A 15833-nucleotide genomic window follows, 5' to 3' on the forward strand; every position below is an offset into this window, starting at 1 on the left:
TTGCGATCTGCAGAAATTGTAGAATGCGCTGAAGATGATTTTGGGCCGCATTTTGGTCCAGATCCAAGCCCAGAGAACACAGATTAAAGGCTATAAATTTGGGAATCCATCGATTAATCAGGAGAGGATGAGAACATACATTCATACATAGTTTTAGGATTTAGATGTAGTTTTTAGAGAGAGAGGTTCTCTCCTCTCTCTTAGGATTAGGATTTATCTTAGGATTTAGGATTTCTTTTAGTCATTGAGATTGTTTCTTCATACCAGGTTCAATAATCTATGTTTCTCTTCTACTTTTATTTACTCTGATGCTTTTATTTGTATTTGATTTATGTTGCCCAATTGGCTTATGAACCATTCATGTTAGGATTTTCTTAGTTAATATGATTTGAGGTACTTCAGACTCATGATTGTTCTGCTCTATTTATAATTTATTTTCCATTTTGGCTTTGGTTAATTAATTGGTAATACTTGAGTTATCAAACTCAGCGGTGGTTGAAATTGGCAAATTGCTAATTGATTTGGATCGCTCTAAAAGTTGACTAGGACTTGAGGATCAATTTAATTAGTCCACTTGAATTTCTTTTATTTAATAAGGGACAAATAAGTGGGATTAAAACCCAATTCTCATCACATCTGATAAGGATAACTAGGATAGGAATTCCAGTTTTCATACCTTGCCAAGAGTTTTTCTTTGCTATTGATTTATTAATTCCTGTAATCTATTTTTCTTGTTCAAACCTTTTCAAAACCCAAAATATTGTTTTCTATAACCAATAATAAATCATACTTCCCTACAATTCCTTGAGAAGACGACCCGAGGTTTGAATACTTCGGTTTATAAATTTATTGGGTTTGTTACTTGTGACAACCAAACATTTGTACGAAATGATTTTCTGTTGGTTTAGAAGCTATATGATAAACCCTATTTGTAGGGTTTATCTTGTATTGATTTTAGGGGATTTTATAACCTTTTACCCACATTTATTCAATAAAATAGCATGGTTTTGTATATTCTCCTTTAATTGTGCTCAAGAGTGAAAACATGCTTTTTAGATCTTAAAATAGCTAAATATAATTTACCTTGATTCCATTTGATGCCTTGATATGTTTGTTAAGTGATTTCAGATTTAGGAGGCAAAGATTGGATCAAGGGAATGAAGAAAAAGCATGTAAAGTTGGAGAACTCATGAAGAAATGATGGAACCAAAAAGCTGTCAAGCCTGACCTCTTCGCACTTAAATGACCATAACTTGAGCTATAGAGGTCCAAATGATGCGGTTTCAGTTGGGTTAGAAAGCTAACATCCGGGACTTCAAAACGATATAAGATTTGCCATAGTTGCATCGCGCATAGGGGCGCGCACATGCACGGTACACGGACGCGCCGATGGTGGCACATGACCTACTTAATGCAACATGTGGCCAGCGATTTTAGAAGCCTTGTGGGCCCAATCTAACTCATTTCTGATGCTATTTAAGCCAAGGATTGAAGGGGGAATCAATATACTTTTCATACTTTTGATCATTAGTCATAGTTTAGTTTTTAGAGAGAGAAGCTCTCACTTCTCTCTAGAATTAGGATTAGGAATTAGGGTTAGATTAGGATCTTATAGTTCTAGGTTTAATTCAAGTCTCCTTCTACTTCTACCTCCAATTGGTGATTGCTACACTTTGGTTCTTCTCTCTATCCCTATTCTCTTGTTGTAATTTCTCTTATTTTGTTTCTAGGTTTTGTAATTGAGATACTCTTGTTCTCTTTATTTTCTTTCAATAATGCAATTTGAGGTAATTCATGATAATTGTGATTTCCTTGATTGTTGTTGTTAATTCTTTACATTTAATTGTAGTTAGAATTCATTCTTGTTGTGATTTACTATACTTTTCTTTTGTGCCTTCCAAGTGTTTGATTAAATGCTTGGAAGAATGTTAGACTAGAATTTTATGTTCTTGGCTTGAGAAGGTAACTTAGAATTTCTTGAGTCACTAGTGTCCAATTGATTGATAGTTGATAGCCATTGACTCTAGCCTTCAATAATCCAATTAGTGAAAAGCTAGGACTTATGGACTTGGATTGATATTACTCTTTTGACTTTCCTTTGCTACTTGATTGAAGGATGACTTAGTGAGATTAATCCTTGAAACTACCATACTTGTGGCTAGTGATAATGATGAAGACCCTTGACAACCAAACCTTGCCAAGACCATTTTGTTAATAAAGTTTTCTTACCATTTACTATTCATATTTCTCATCCAAAACCCCAAAATAAACAAGTCCATAACCAATAACAAGAACACTACCCTGCAAGTCCTTTGAGAGACGACCCGAGGTTTAAATACTTCGGTTATTAATTTTAGGGGTTTGTACTTGTGACAAACAAATTTTTGTATGAGAGGATTATTGTTGGTTTAGAGACTATACTTCGACGAGATTTCATTTGGAAAATTCTAAACCGTCAAAAATCCAATCATCACTATACTTATAACGCGAACATATTTGTGAATTTCTTTACCGATAGAAAATCCGTTCGTCAAAATGGCGCCATTGCCGGGGAATTGCAAACATGTGCCTTATTATTGGTTATTGTAAAGGAAAAATTTTCCTTTACTTGTTTATTTGTTTTTGTTTTTCCCTTTTTATTTCTATTAGCTACTATGAGTTCTCACCCCTCTCGCTTTGAGTTTGGTTCTAATTTTGTTGAAAAGAATGGAAGCTATAACAAGACTATGCATCAAAATCAAAGCAATCAAAGATAGATGGAGCCAAGAGGAACTGATCAACCCTTTAGGCAACTACACATTCCTAGATATCATAGACAAGGACCATTCTACAATGCATACCAAGCTGATAGATATGGTGGACCCCCTTGTAGTTACCAACAAGCCCCACCATGTGCTCATAGACCATCCTCTCAATATAGCTTCGAACCACCACACTCACAAGCCCATTTTCACCATTTACCACCATATGATCCTTATCCACCCCAGTTCCAATCCAATTACTCCCAAGAACCACCACTTCCCTATGTACCATGTCCATATCCATCACCTCAAGAATCACAGGCTCGCTTCGAAGAATTAGTAGATCAATTTCATGCAACCCTTCATCAACTGGAGCAAGCAATAAATCAGTTATCTTCCAGATGTTCGGACACTCAAGGAATCCCCATGGCTTCATGTGGAGAATCTAATGAAGAACGTAGTACGAAGGAGACACTAGAAACTCCAGTGAACAGTAAGGAGCATGACTTTGTTCTGGAACAATTGGAGGAAGCCCAAATTATCCAAGAAGAAGAAGTACTGATTGAAGATTTAGGAAATGCTGAACCTCCAAGGGAATCCAGAGTTGTGGAAAATTCCGTCAAGGACGTTATAATTGATGCTAAGGAGGATAGTGCATAACCCCCAAAGTAGGTATACTATGAAGAACTGGACGGAACAACTCAAGAAACGGGTTTTCTTGATGATGATAATCACAAGTCAAGTTCTCTTAGTAACGAGCTTGCATCCGCAAGTGAATTCTTTGAGATAGAAGAATCTTTCCCAAGTGAATACGAAGATGATGTAGAGGTAGACTTTCTCAACCTCCCAATTATGACTCAAGTGATGAGGAAGATATCAAAGACTTTGATCAAGACATGGTTGAAATTGAAGAAGTTGGCAAAGAAGTTGAGGAATTCACAGAAGACCACAAGGGAGTAGAGCTTGTAGAACCATTGGCAATACCTATCCCAAGGCCATTACCGCCCAATACAAACTTCAAGTGGGTAAAATCCTTAGCTTTTATCTTTACTTTTCCACTTGAATATGGTTTACTTGAAACAGATGGCCAGCTTAGAGCTCTCTGTGGCTTTAAGAGCAAAAGGGAATTGACTCACACTCAGCTGGTATGCAAGATTCAATGAGGTTTCAGATTTCAATTTGAGGTGCAAGGATTGGTGTCAAGCTCAATTGAAAGGATCTCGGGAGCTGTTTGGTCACTACAGTGAGAATTCAAATTAATTATCACCCGGCTGAAAAAATGCAGATCAAGACAAAGACGGGTGTAAGAGCAAAGTTTGGGATCCTGGAGTCTGTTCTGACATTCAGCACACTGGAAGCCTGAGAACCTATTTGAAACTGCTCAAGGGCTTTACGTGCCTTGTTTGGGACCCCGGAGGCTGTTGGCATTCCAAACACTAGTGGAGATTTCAGGATGTAAACACAAGCCACCATAACAGGAATCTCATCAAATGTCCAACTTAAGGACTTTAACTAAAAGTGCTAGGTGGGAGACAACCCACCATGGTATGATCGTTCCTTTTCCATTTTAGTCTATTTTTGAATTCTGATTGAACCTGAAATTGTGCATAACATTCATTGCATTTTGTATTCTGCATACTACATAAAAAAAATTTCACCCCACGCGAGCGCGCAGGCCACGCGTGGGCGTGGAATGGAAATCGGCGTAAAGATCCAACACCCAGAAAGTTGGGCTAGAATCGTGCGGCTGTTGTGCGTTTAGCACAAAATGGCCCACGCGTTCGCGTCCCTGACACGAACGCGTCACTTGCATAACACTCATCCCACGCGAAAGCGTGAGTGACGCATCCGAGTCGCATGAATTTTATGGCCCCCTAAATGGAAACAGAGAGTTGCACCAAAATGACGCTGGAACTGTGCGTCTAGCACAATTCACAGTGACGCGTTCGCGTGCCTCACGCATCCGCATCACTCATCTTTTACCCAACTTACGCGATCGCGTCAATCACACGACCGTGTCATATCCTTTTTGCCATATTCACGCGATCACGTGCTCCATGCGTTCGCATGGATTTGAATCCACTAAACCCAAATCACGCGAACCCTAACCCATCGTGCCCCTATTACCCCCTCTTTCTCCTTCTTCCTCTGCAACCATCCATCACCCCAAGCCGCCCAGACCGCCGCCACGCCAAGCCACCCACACTGCCACACCACCCCGCGACGCCCGCTCTCCCTCCTCCTTCTTCTTTCTTCTCTTCTTCTCCACCACTTCTCCTTCCCTTTCACTTCCTCCACCTACCATCACCGCCAACCACCACCGCGTAGCCTCCCATCACTGCCGACCACCCCATCAGAACCGCAACCCTTGCCCCTCCCCTTTTCTTTCCTACCACATCCCTTAACCTAACCCAACACCACCACACAACCATAAGCCACTGCCCTCATCCGAACCACCGCCGTGCCACCACCGTGCCACCGCCGTGCAGCTACCAGCGCCACAATTCCCCTTTCTACCTCCTATTATGATCCTACCCACACCAGGTTCCGCCGAACACCATTCTCTTTCCCAGTTCATTAGTTAGTTAGTTGCATATTTTTCAGATTCTGTTCAAACTAGAATAGTTAGAGATGCATGATTGTAGTGGATTCTAGGTGGTTAGGTAACTAGGATGTGGTTAGTGGATTTATGCCTGATAATTGTGCTGTTCTTGATTACCTGTTTTATCTATGTCGCAATTTTGATCTGGCTATGAAAATAATTCTGTTCATATGTTATTCTTCATGTTTCATGCTGCTATTACACTGCTCTTTACTGTTCCTGTATTTGTGACTCTTTGCAGCACATTTTTATCTCATATGAACTGTTTTTCTTGCTATTTATGACCTGGGAACATCCAATTTTAGACGAAATGATGCCCAATTTTCTGCAACCTATTTTCATGTATTGAGTTTGGAAACTTAAAATTTTGCATTACTTGATTTCAACCAAACCGATTCATGACTGCACGGGCTAGCATTCTTATTCCTTTTGACTCCCTGGTTAATAAATTGCTTCATTGACGATTTAATTTTAATTTTGCAACTCTTGCACATATCTGAATTGTCATCAATAAAATGATATCTTTGCTTGAATTTGAGTTGATTGTTCTTTAAATTTGTGGATTTCTTGTTAACTAGGAAACCCATCATCATGCCACTTACCTTAACTGTCTTTTTACTAACTCACTACTTTCACTTTCTAACTTCCTTTTTACCTACTCACCATTTTAACTTTCCAACTTCTCTTTTTACCTGACTACTTTGACTTTCTAACTCAGGGCATGATCATTGTTTTTCCTAATTAACATGACTTCCACTTATCATATATTTTTGGATTGTGATTTCTATTTTCAGACTTTTCCACTTGCATACAATCCACAATGCACATATCTTTAACTCATTTCATGCTTCTTTTACTCTTTTGCCACTCTGTGCTTATATTGCTATTATTCTATTTGCCTACCTGTTTTCCTGCTTTTATCCTTCCATTATATCCTGGAATTCCTATTTTTCAGGATGTCTGACCCTCAAAGCAAAGAAAAGGGCAAAGCAACCACTGGCAAAAGGAAAAGAGGCAAATCCTCTATGTCCATCCTTGGCATCTTACATGATGATTCCTGGCGGGAGAAGAACTTTACCCCGCAGGAAAAAGCTGATCAGTTGGTACCTGCGGCTGACCCGGTAAAATTTGCAAACAAATACTGTGAGCTGAAGTACCCAGTTTTTGCCACATCCAGGAACCTTTACCTGGAAAGGACACTCAAAATTCTGGAAGAACTCAAGCAATACACTTCAGACCAAATTAAACAGCGAGGCTGGTTCTTTCTGGAGAGAAACTTGACTGAGATCAACTCATCCTGGGTCAGAGAATTCTACTGTAACTACTTTAAAACATCCCTGGATGCAGTACAGCTCAGAGGCAAGTAAATTCTGGTTACTGAGGAAGCAATTGAAGACATTCTCCAGATCCCACCTAAATCAGATCAGCCAGGCGGTTACCAAAAGGTTGAGGAGGATATGAGATTCCTGAGATTTGACTGCGATGCAGTGAAACGGGCTATAGCTCTTGATCCTACTGTTCCATGGGTCATGGGAAAGAGCACAGTGGTACCCAAGGAAATCAGGCTAATATATCTGAATGATGAGGCTCGACTATGGCAGCAGATTCTGAGTAACTACGTAATGCCGAGCACTCATGAGACAGAGGTGCCAGCTGCTATGATTATCCTCATTTGGTGTGTGATGGAGGGTAAGGACCTATATCTGCCCCGCTTCATCCGGCATTATATGACCTGGGTCCATGTGAGAGGCACCCTCCCGTTTCCATTCCTGATTACTCAGTTGGGTCGCCGAGCTGAGGTACCTTAGGAAATCGCTGATGAAAAGCCATCTGCCGCGGACTGCAGGAAGATCATCCCTCACAGTAGGAAGTTTCAGGCTCTTGGCTACTAACCTTCATTTCTCACTGACTCTGCTGAGGCAGCTACATCTTCAGCTGCCCCTTCAGCATCCACGGTCCCAACTCCATCCACTACACCTCCACCTGCTCCTGAGCCAGTTTATCGTCTGCTGCACCGACTCTTTGACCGCTTAGACCAGATGGAGCACCGCCACTAGCAGCAATTTGAGAGATCTGAACGTCGCAACAGGCGACGTTATGAGAGGTTTGAGCGTTACCACAGGCGACGCTATGAGCACCTCAAGCTGATGATCCGATCCGGTGGCGACATCCCCTCCGAGCCCGACACACCATCAGAGACATCTGAGGAGGAGGCGAGCGATCTTGAGGAGGAGGCACATACCCAGGCTGAGCAGGTAGCACCTGAGCACACTGCACCACACCTTGAGGAGCACCACCACCTACAGGCCGCAGATCCGGAGATTCCTCTATAGACAGAGCCTCCGCTTCAGCAGACCGCTCCTCCTACACTCACAGAGACTGCAGACCCTCAGCCTACTACCGAGACACCAATAGCCCATCCTTCTAGAGATGACACTTCCTCACACCCAGTTTGAGTGAGCATCGAGGACGATGCTATTATTTAAGTGTGGGGAGGTCGCCATCTCTGGCATATTTTTTTGGTGAACCACTACAGACTCTTATCTTATTTTGTTCACTTTCTGTATTTTATTTGCACATTTTTCTTTTGCTTTTACTGTATTTTTGCATTCTGCACTTTGGGCTGTATATATCTTAGATATTTTAGCTTAATTTGCACCTTTAGTTTACTATATATATTAAGTGGATTAATTAGTATAGTTTACCCTTTTAGCATATGATAAGTTGGTTTAATTGAAAATAAAAGAGTAAACTAGGAACTTTAGTAAATTAAAACAATCCACACACCTTGTATATATAGCATTACATGTTAGTTAGTTAACAACATTTCTTCAAGAAGAAACACTAAGATTTTAAGGGGCACCTTAAGATTTACATTGAGTTGAATGGAAACTCTTGATTTCTACTTGCATGACATATATAACTTATATATGATTTCTGAGCTAGAGAATACACAGCCCGTGAGTTTTGAGCTTAATTGTATGGTTACATCAAACCATAAATTTCATTCATTTGTGTTTCGCACTTCTTTTCTATGCTTGCAATCTTTATTTTGTTTTAATCTATATGTCCAATTATAGAATATAGATGCATACCAAGAGATGATTGAGGCCATTATTTGTATTTGTGCCCACTTGTCCCAAATAAACCTACATTTTATGCCATCCTTGTTAGCCCCCTTGAGCTTTTTAATCCTCTTTTATTTTATAACCACGTTACTAGCCTTAAGCAGAAAAACAAAATAAAAATCCTAAGTTTAATTCTTGGTTAGCTTAAGATAGATATTGTGTAAAATTTAAGAATGGAAAATTTTATGGGAACATGGGATGACAAAAACAAAGTAGGGATTTGTATTAAATAAGATGTTTCAAAAATTTGGGAAGCATGCTCATGTGAAATCAAAACAATTAAATTACCATGTGCATTAAAAAAAATATTTTCAGTATTTAAATAAGGGGATACAAAAACTACCCCAAATGCAATACAAAGAATCAATGCACATGGGACAAAAGTCAAAAACAAATTTTGATCATGAGCATGTAACACAAAAGTGGAAAGGTTTGGGTAGCTAAGTGAAGAATTATGAAATTATATAAAATATGTATATGTTAGGTGAGATCTTAGACTAGTCAAGGATTCACTTTGTTAGCTCACTTAGCCTTATATATACATCCTTACCTTACCTCAGCCCCATTACAACCTGAGAAAAGACCTTATGATTTTTGTATGTCTATATTCCATATTTGTTGATTGGTTAGATGAAAAATAAGGTTTTAGAAAACATGACTAGAAGAGAAGAGAGTGATTAACCCCAAACACTGAGTGATTAGAAAGTAAACACAAAATCCAGTGAGGGTTCAATAGCTCATTCTCATATATCCATATTTAATTAATTGTCTTGCAAGTTATGAACTATCTTAACTCAACTCAATTATAACTATGCTTTAATATGATTTGGCCCTAGTTGCACATATAAGATTCCTTGAAGATATGAATTAATTTAGCTACATGTAAGCCTTATATATAGGTGAATAATAACTAGAATTGCATGACTCATTTAGGTAGTTGCATTTAGAATAGATTACATTACATAAGATTCCACCATTTTACCTTTACTCTTTTCTCTTGGATTTAGCATGAGGACATGCTATTGTTTAAGTGTGGGGAGGTTGATAAACCCATATTTTATGATTCATCTTGTGCTTAAATTGAGTGTTTTTATCAACTCTTCACCCACTTATTCATATGAATTTGCATGGTTTTACAATTCCTTCTTTATGATATGAACTATGAGAAAACATGTTTCCTATGCTTGAAAAATATTAAATTTAATTATTCTTTATTATCATTCGATGCCGTGATTTGTGTGTTGAGTACTTTCAGGTTTTATAGGGCAGGAATGACTTAAAGGATGGAAAGGAAACATACAAAAATGGAAGGAAAGCACAAAATGGAGTTATTGAAGAAACTAGCAGCGACCGTCCGCATGGACGACGCGAACGCGTGCTTTGCGAAAAGTGGCATCTGCGCGAACGCGTGCATGGCGAGAACGCGTGGCTCATGCAAAACATAACTGACGCGGACGCATGACTGATGCGATCGCGTGGAAGAGCAAAACTCCAGACGACGCGACTGCATGACCCACGCGGACGCGTGACCCACGCGGACGCGTGACTTGCGCGATCTGCAGAAATTGCAGAATGCGTTGAAGATGATTTTGGGCCGCATTTTGGTCAAGATCCAAGCCCAGAGAACACAGATTAAAGGCTATAAATTGGGGAATCCATCGATTAATCAGGAGAGAATGAGAACATACATTCCTACATAGTTTTAGGATTTAGATGTAGTTTTTAGAGAGAAAGGTTCTCTCCTCTCTCTTAGGGTTAGGATTTATCTTAGGATTTATGATTTCTTTTAGTCATTGAGATTGTTTCTTCATACCAGGTTCAATAATCTATGTTTCTCTTCTGCTTTTATTTACTCTGATGCTTTTATTTGTATTTGATTTATGTTGCCCAATTGGCTTATGAACCATTCATGTTAGGATTTTCTTAGTTAATATAATTTGAGGTACTTCAGACTCATGATTGTTCTACTCTATTTAGGATTTATTTTTCCTTTTGGCTTTGGTTAATTAATTGGTAATACTTGAGTTATCAAACTCAGCAGTGGTTAAAATTGGCAAATTGCTAATTGATTTGGATCGCTCTAAAAGTTGACTAGGACTTGAGGATCAATTTAATTTGTCCACTTGACTTTCCCTTATTTAATAAGGGATAACTAAGTGGGATTAAAACCCAATTCTCATTACATCTGATAAGGATAACTAGGATATGAATTCCAATTTTCATACCTTGGCAAGAGTTTTTCTTTACTATTGATTTATTAATTCCTACAATCTATTTTTCTTGTTCAAACCTTTTCAAAACCCAAAATATTGTTTTTCATAACCAATAATAAATCATACTTTCCTGAAATTCCTTGAGAAGACGACCCGAGGTTTGAATACTTCGGTTTATAAATTTATTGAGTTTTTTACTTGTGACAACCAAACATTTTGTACGAAAGGATTTTCTGTTGGTTTATAAGTTATACTTACAACGCGAACATATTTGTCAATTTCTTTACCGATAGAAAATCCGTTCGTCAGGCGCGACACTGGATGAGGATGCTGCCAAGACTTTGGCGTCCTTTCTACATGATGATCTTGACCTGGGCGCCGCGTCCCTTCCTACTACAACATTCACGACAGTGAGTCATCGTTTGCTGTCTTCCTCGGGCTCCCGTCTTTGTTTCACGGCCCGGTCCCTGTTGTCATCAGGTCGGTCCCTATCCCGCCTTCTCAGTTCCCTTATAAGATGGGAGAGTTCCGCCAGCTTTCCATCTCGAATTGCTTGTTCCAGGGCGTCTTTAAGATCAAAACAGTCTTGGGTCTTGTGACCAAAGCCCTTATGGTAATCACAGTAGAGGTTTTTGTTCCCTCCTGTCCTGTCCTGTCCTTTAGAGGTCAAGGCTTCAATAGAATGTCCTTGTCGGCGATCTGCTGATAAATTTCCACAATCGAGGCTGTCAGGGGGGTGTAATTGGCAAACTTCCCAACCCGGAGAAACGGCTTGAAGGTCTTGGTCGGAGCTCCGTCCTTGGAGTGCTCCTTTGGCCTTTCCCCACTAATGGGCTATCGAGCTTGATTGTGTGCGGGTTGCCGTTTGTTGGCCGCCACGACCTGGCTAACCTCTTCATCATTTATGTACTCCCTGGCCACGCTTTGGATTTCTTGCATCATCCACACGGGTTTGGTAGTGAGGTGCTTTCTGAAATCCTCGTTCAGCAAACCGTTCGTCAAGCATAAACTGGCCACCGAGTCTGTTAAGCCGTCGATCTCCAAGCACTCGTCGTTGAACCTGTCTAGGTATTTCCTGGTCGGGTCACCGGCTCTTTGCGTTACTCCTAACAGGTTAATCGGGTGCTTCACCTTTGCGATGTATGTAGTAAACTTGGCTAGGAAGGCGCGGGTGATATCCGAGAACGCCGCTACCGAGCCTTGCGGGAGGCTGTTGAACCACCGAATCGTGGGCCCCACCAAAGTGATCGGGAAGGCGCGACACCTCACTTCGTCGCCTACCCCTTCTAAGTTCATCCTGGCCTCGAAGGCCGTCAGATGCTCTTATGGGTCTTGTGTCCCATCATACCTCATGTCTGTTGGCTTATCGAAGTGTTTCGGTAGCTGGACCTCGAGGATAGAGTGATGAAAAGAAGTTGCTCCCATAATCACGGGACGTCGAGTTCTCCTTGGTCTTTCTCTTTTTCTTCCCAGTTATCCTCCGCGGCTTGTCCGATTCAGACCGGGGGTTCTGTGTGCGTGTGGAGCGGCTTCTTCGAGGACTCTTACCCCTTCCTTGAGGAGATCGGGAGCAATCTTGCTCGGGAGTGGGTCGACGATGCCCCCGGCTCGCTATCTCGCGTTCCAGGTTTTACACCCTGTGTCGTAGTTCCTGCATTATTTTGGAACTGTCACTGCCAGTTCCTCCAAAAGGGCGTCTCTTCTGGGAGCGCGAGGAGTAGGAAGCACCGATACGACACGCGATACGGACACGACACGACACGAATACGCCGACACGTTCTTTTTATAAAAAATTGGATACGACACGTTTAGGATACGTTGTGAATTAAAATTTAAATAATATATTAAATTAATAAAATATCATATTGTAAATATAAGAGTAAATATAATTGTATAAAAAAGTCTTAAAATTATGCAATTATTAAAAAAATAAAAAATTTTAATCTACTCTTGTCATCTCGCTAACAGAAAATGTATCAATTTTTTCTCCTCTAAGTCCATCATGAATCAATTATAAAGAAAAAATTGGTTAATCGGGCCATAAAATCACAAAATCAATTGAAGATTTGCAGTCCGGTAGAAAGATCCGTCTCGTGAACATCTGAATCGGGTCGGACTCGTTCGGATTCGTGACCGCTCTACCAAGATTCGGGTCGGACTCGTTCAGATTCGTGACCGCTCCACCAAAATTTTGCACCGCAAGAAGACACGCCGCCGATACGCTCGTTTGAAGTATCCACCGAGTGTCGGTGTCGGATTCGTGACCGACACGGATACGCCAGCACCATGAGAGAATCCGTGCTTTATAGCCTCGGGTTGCCGTAGAGGAGATCTCGTATATTCGTGGGAGGAAGCCACGGAGGCGGCCCTACTGCTTCGGGTTGCCATTTCTCCCTTACGCTCAGCTCCGTCGCCTGCTTCCCCAGGACCCATCAGGAAGTTCATTCAGGCCGGTCCCCACAGATGGCGCCAATGTAGGGTTGATCGAGTACCAGACGGTTCGGTGACGGTTTCTGGGTGTGATGGTGGGTTCCAGCCTCGATCCGGATCTGGGGCACGAGAAGCGTGAGCAGACAACTCCACGAGCTCTTCGAAAGGTATGGGGGTGCCATCTGCAATGACACTCCGACGCTCATGTCAGGAAAGGTGCAGGTGGTAGGAAGATTAGGGATGTCGTTACATTCCTTGGGGGAGGGGTAGGACCCTCCCTTTATATACCCTATCAGTAGAGTGGGCCCCGCAGGAAGCTTCGTTCCCCACAGCTGTCATGCAGCTGTCAGCAGGGGCGCATGTCCGGGCCGCAAGTCAGGTAACGGTCACCAACCCGACCGCTTAGGTCGGGTCGTCCTTGAGCCGGGTCAGTTAACAGGCCAGTTAGACTGGGCCGTAACAATAAATATATAAATTTATTTAATTTTTATACATGTATATTTAGAGAGAAATAAAAATATATTACTATCTTTTTAAAGACTCAGTTACTTAACATATCGAATTACATTTGACGACAAGTGCATGTAAATCGAAACAAGTAAATTCGATTTACGTTGTTGATGAAGATTGTTGGTTAAATCGAATCATGTTACTTCGATTTACACGTATTTCGATTTATGTATTTCTTTACCATTTACGTAATTCGAATTGACTAGCTTCGATTTTCATTCAAATTCTTTTTTCAATTAATTCGAATCAATTTAATTAGATTTATTAAGTGTTTCACTAAATCGAATTCACTGAATTCGATTTATATAGAAATGTAATTTGAAATTTTGACGTTGTATATTTTTTAATTTGGAACATTTAAGAAATATTAAAATCCATTTATATATATAATATTAATGACAAATATATATTATGGAAGAAACCTAGATCATAATACATGATTATGAAAAAGATAATATTTATATATTATTAAAGTTGGAATGTCTGTATTAATAATATTTTAAATCCCTTATTGTTATATTATTATTATTATATTATTCTAAAACAGTATATATATTCTGGCGTTAAGCAGGTTGTCGTGACATATTTTAATGTGAGTGTGCTTGTCTCTTTTTTTTATTTTTTATTTTTGAAAAATATTAATTTTAAATTATTATATTTATTAAATTTAATAATTATGTTAAGATTTATCAATAATCAGAATATTTTATATCATATCTTTTTAATAATTACAATAATTTTTTTATATCTCTATGAATATTATATATAGGGTTTCATTTATACTGTTTATGAACATAAGTTTTAGAATTAAAGTATTTTGTTTTTATTTTTTAATTTTTTTAATTATTTTATATAATAATATTGTATTTTTTATTGAAATTGATTCTTTTTATAATATAAATTATAATTTTATTTTTTTTAATGAATCCAACGTTATTATAATTCTTTGATTTATATAATGAGTGTTCTTCTTATTCAATTTTTTTTGTCCTTGCAACTGGAACTATTTTTTACACCATTACTTGCAATGCATTATATCTCTATTTTTTACACAATTATTTACAATATATTATATCTATTATTATATTTCATTCCAAATTATTTTTGTTGATCCGGATACTAATTATATTTGAATCTAATAAGTAGGTCTATTTAAGTTGGATATGTCATATTAATTTCTTACTTTTTAATTTTAATTTTATTTTTATTATTTATGATTTTTTTTACCAAATTCAAATATATCCAAATAATTAAATTAAAAAATACTATTAATATAATAATATGCCATATAATTTTAATATACTTTCAAGTTATCAATACATAAAAAATAAATTCTTTAAAATAATAAATATATGGGTAATGCTAGGTAGACAAAAAAAAAACAGTCAGAACTTGTCTTATTTAGCATTCATTAATTATCGCAACAATTAATGAATGCTAAATAAGGCAAATTATGACTGTTTTTTGGCTGATTTTCTTTGGTTACCAAATATTTCTGTAATTATATTTAGTTGTCAATAACACTAAATATGTATAAGAAAAAAATTGCTCAAAATAGGTATATATTTTACATAACACTTTATATGTATATTAATATATTATATAATATTAGTAACAAATATTATGAAAGAAACGTGGATATTAATACATCATTATAAAAAAATAATATTTATATATTATTAAATTTAAAATATATATATTAATATTATAAATCACTTATTAATGGTAGTAATATATATACATGATTATATTATTAGAAAAAAATATAAAGTTTTAATTTATTATATAAATTATATTAAATATAAATTATTCAAATTATACATAAAATTGTACATAATTATTTATTCTTAAAGTAGAGAATGAATATATTTTATTATTATTATTATTAATTAATAATTTTTTTAATTCTAAAAGTATTATAATTAAAAATATAGATTCTGACTGAATAATAAATATGTTAGTCTATTAAATAGAATTTTTAAATTAAATTAAATTATGAGAGTAAAATAATATTTTGAATTTTTTTGTTCAAAATCTATAATTTATTTTAGATAATTTGAGATTTTATTTTCTGATGTATTGATTATAATTTTATTTCAGTGCTCTTTATTATCATATTATTAGTTATTAATTTCTTTCCTAAACATAAAAGAATTATACTAATAGAAGGAATATGTATACTAATTTATGATTATTAAAAATAAAATAT

At 37.7% G+C, this 15833-nt stretch overlaps 1 protein-coding gene across 1 annotated transcript; it reads right to left on the bottom strand.

The window, feature by feature from the left end:
• Positions 1 to 11099: 11099 nt before the first annotated feature.
• Positions 11100 to 11980, bottom strand: LOC112794623 (uncharacterized). Its single transcript, XM_025836612.1, has 2 exons — positions 11547 to 11980; positions 11100 to 11409 (listed from the first exon to the last, which is right to left on the bottom strand). Exons 1-2 carry the CDS (start codon positions 11978 to 11980, stop codon positions 11100 to 11102), a joined length of 744 nt encoding a protein of 247 aa, XP_025692397.1.
• Positions 11981 to 15833: the final 3853 nt, after the last annotated feature.

Source organism: Arachis hypogaea, chromosome 4 (genome assembly GCF_003086295.3).
Source record: "Arachis hypogaea cultivar Tifrunner chromosome 4, arahy.Tifrunner.gnm2.J5K5, whole genome shotgun sequence".
Taxonomy (NCBI): Eukaryota; Viridiplantae; Streptophyta; class Magnoliopsida; order Fabales; family Fabaceae; genus Arachis; species Arachis hypogaea.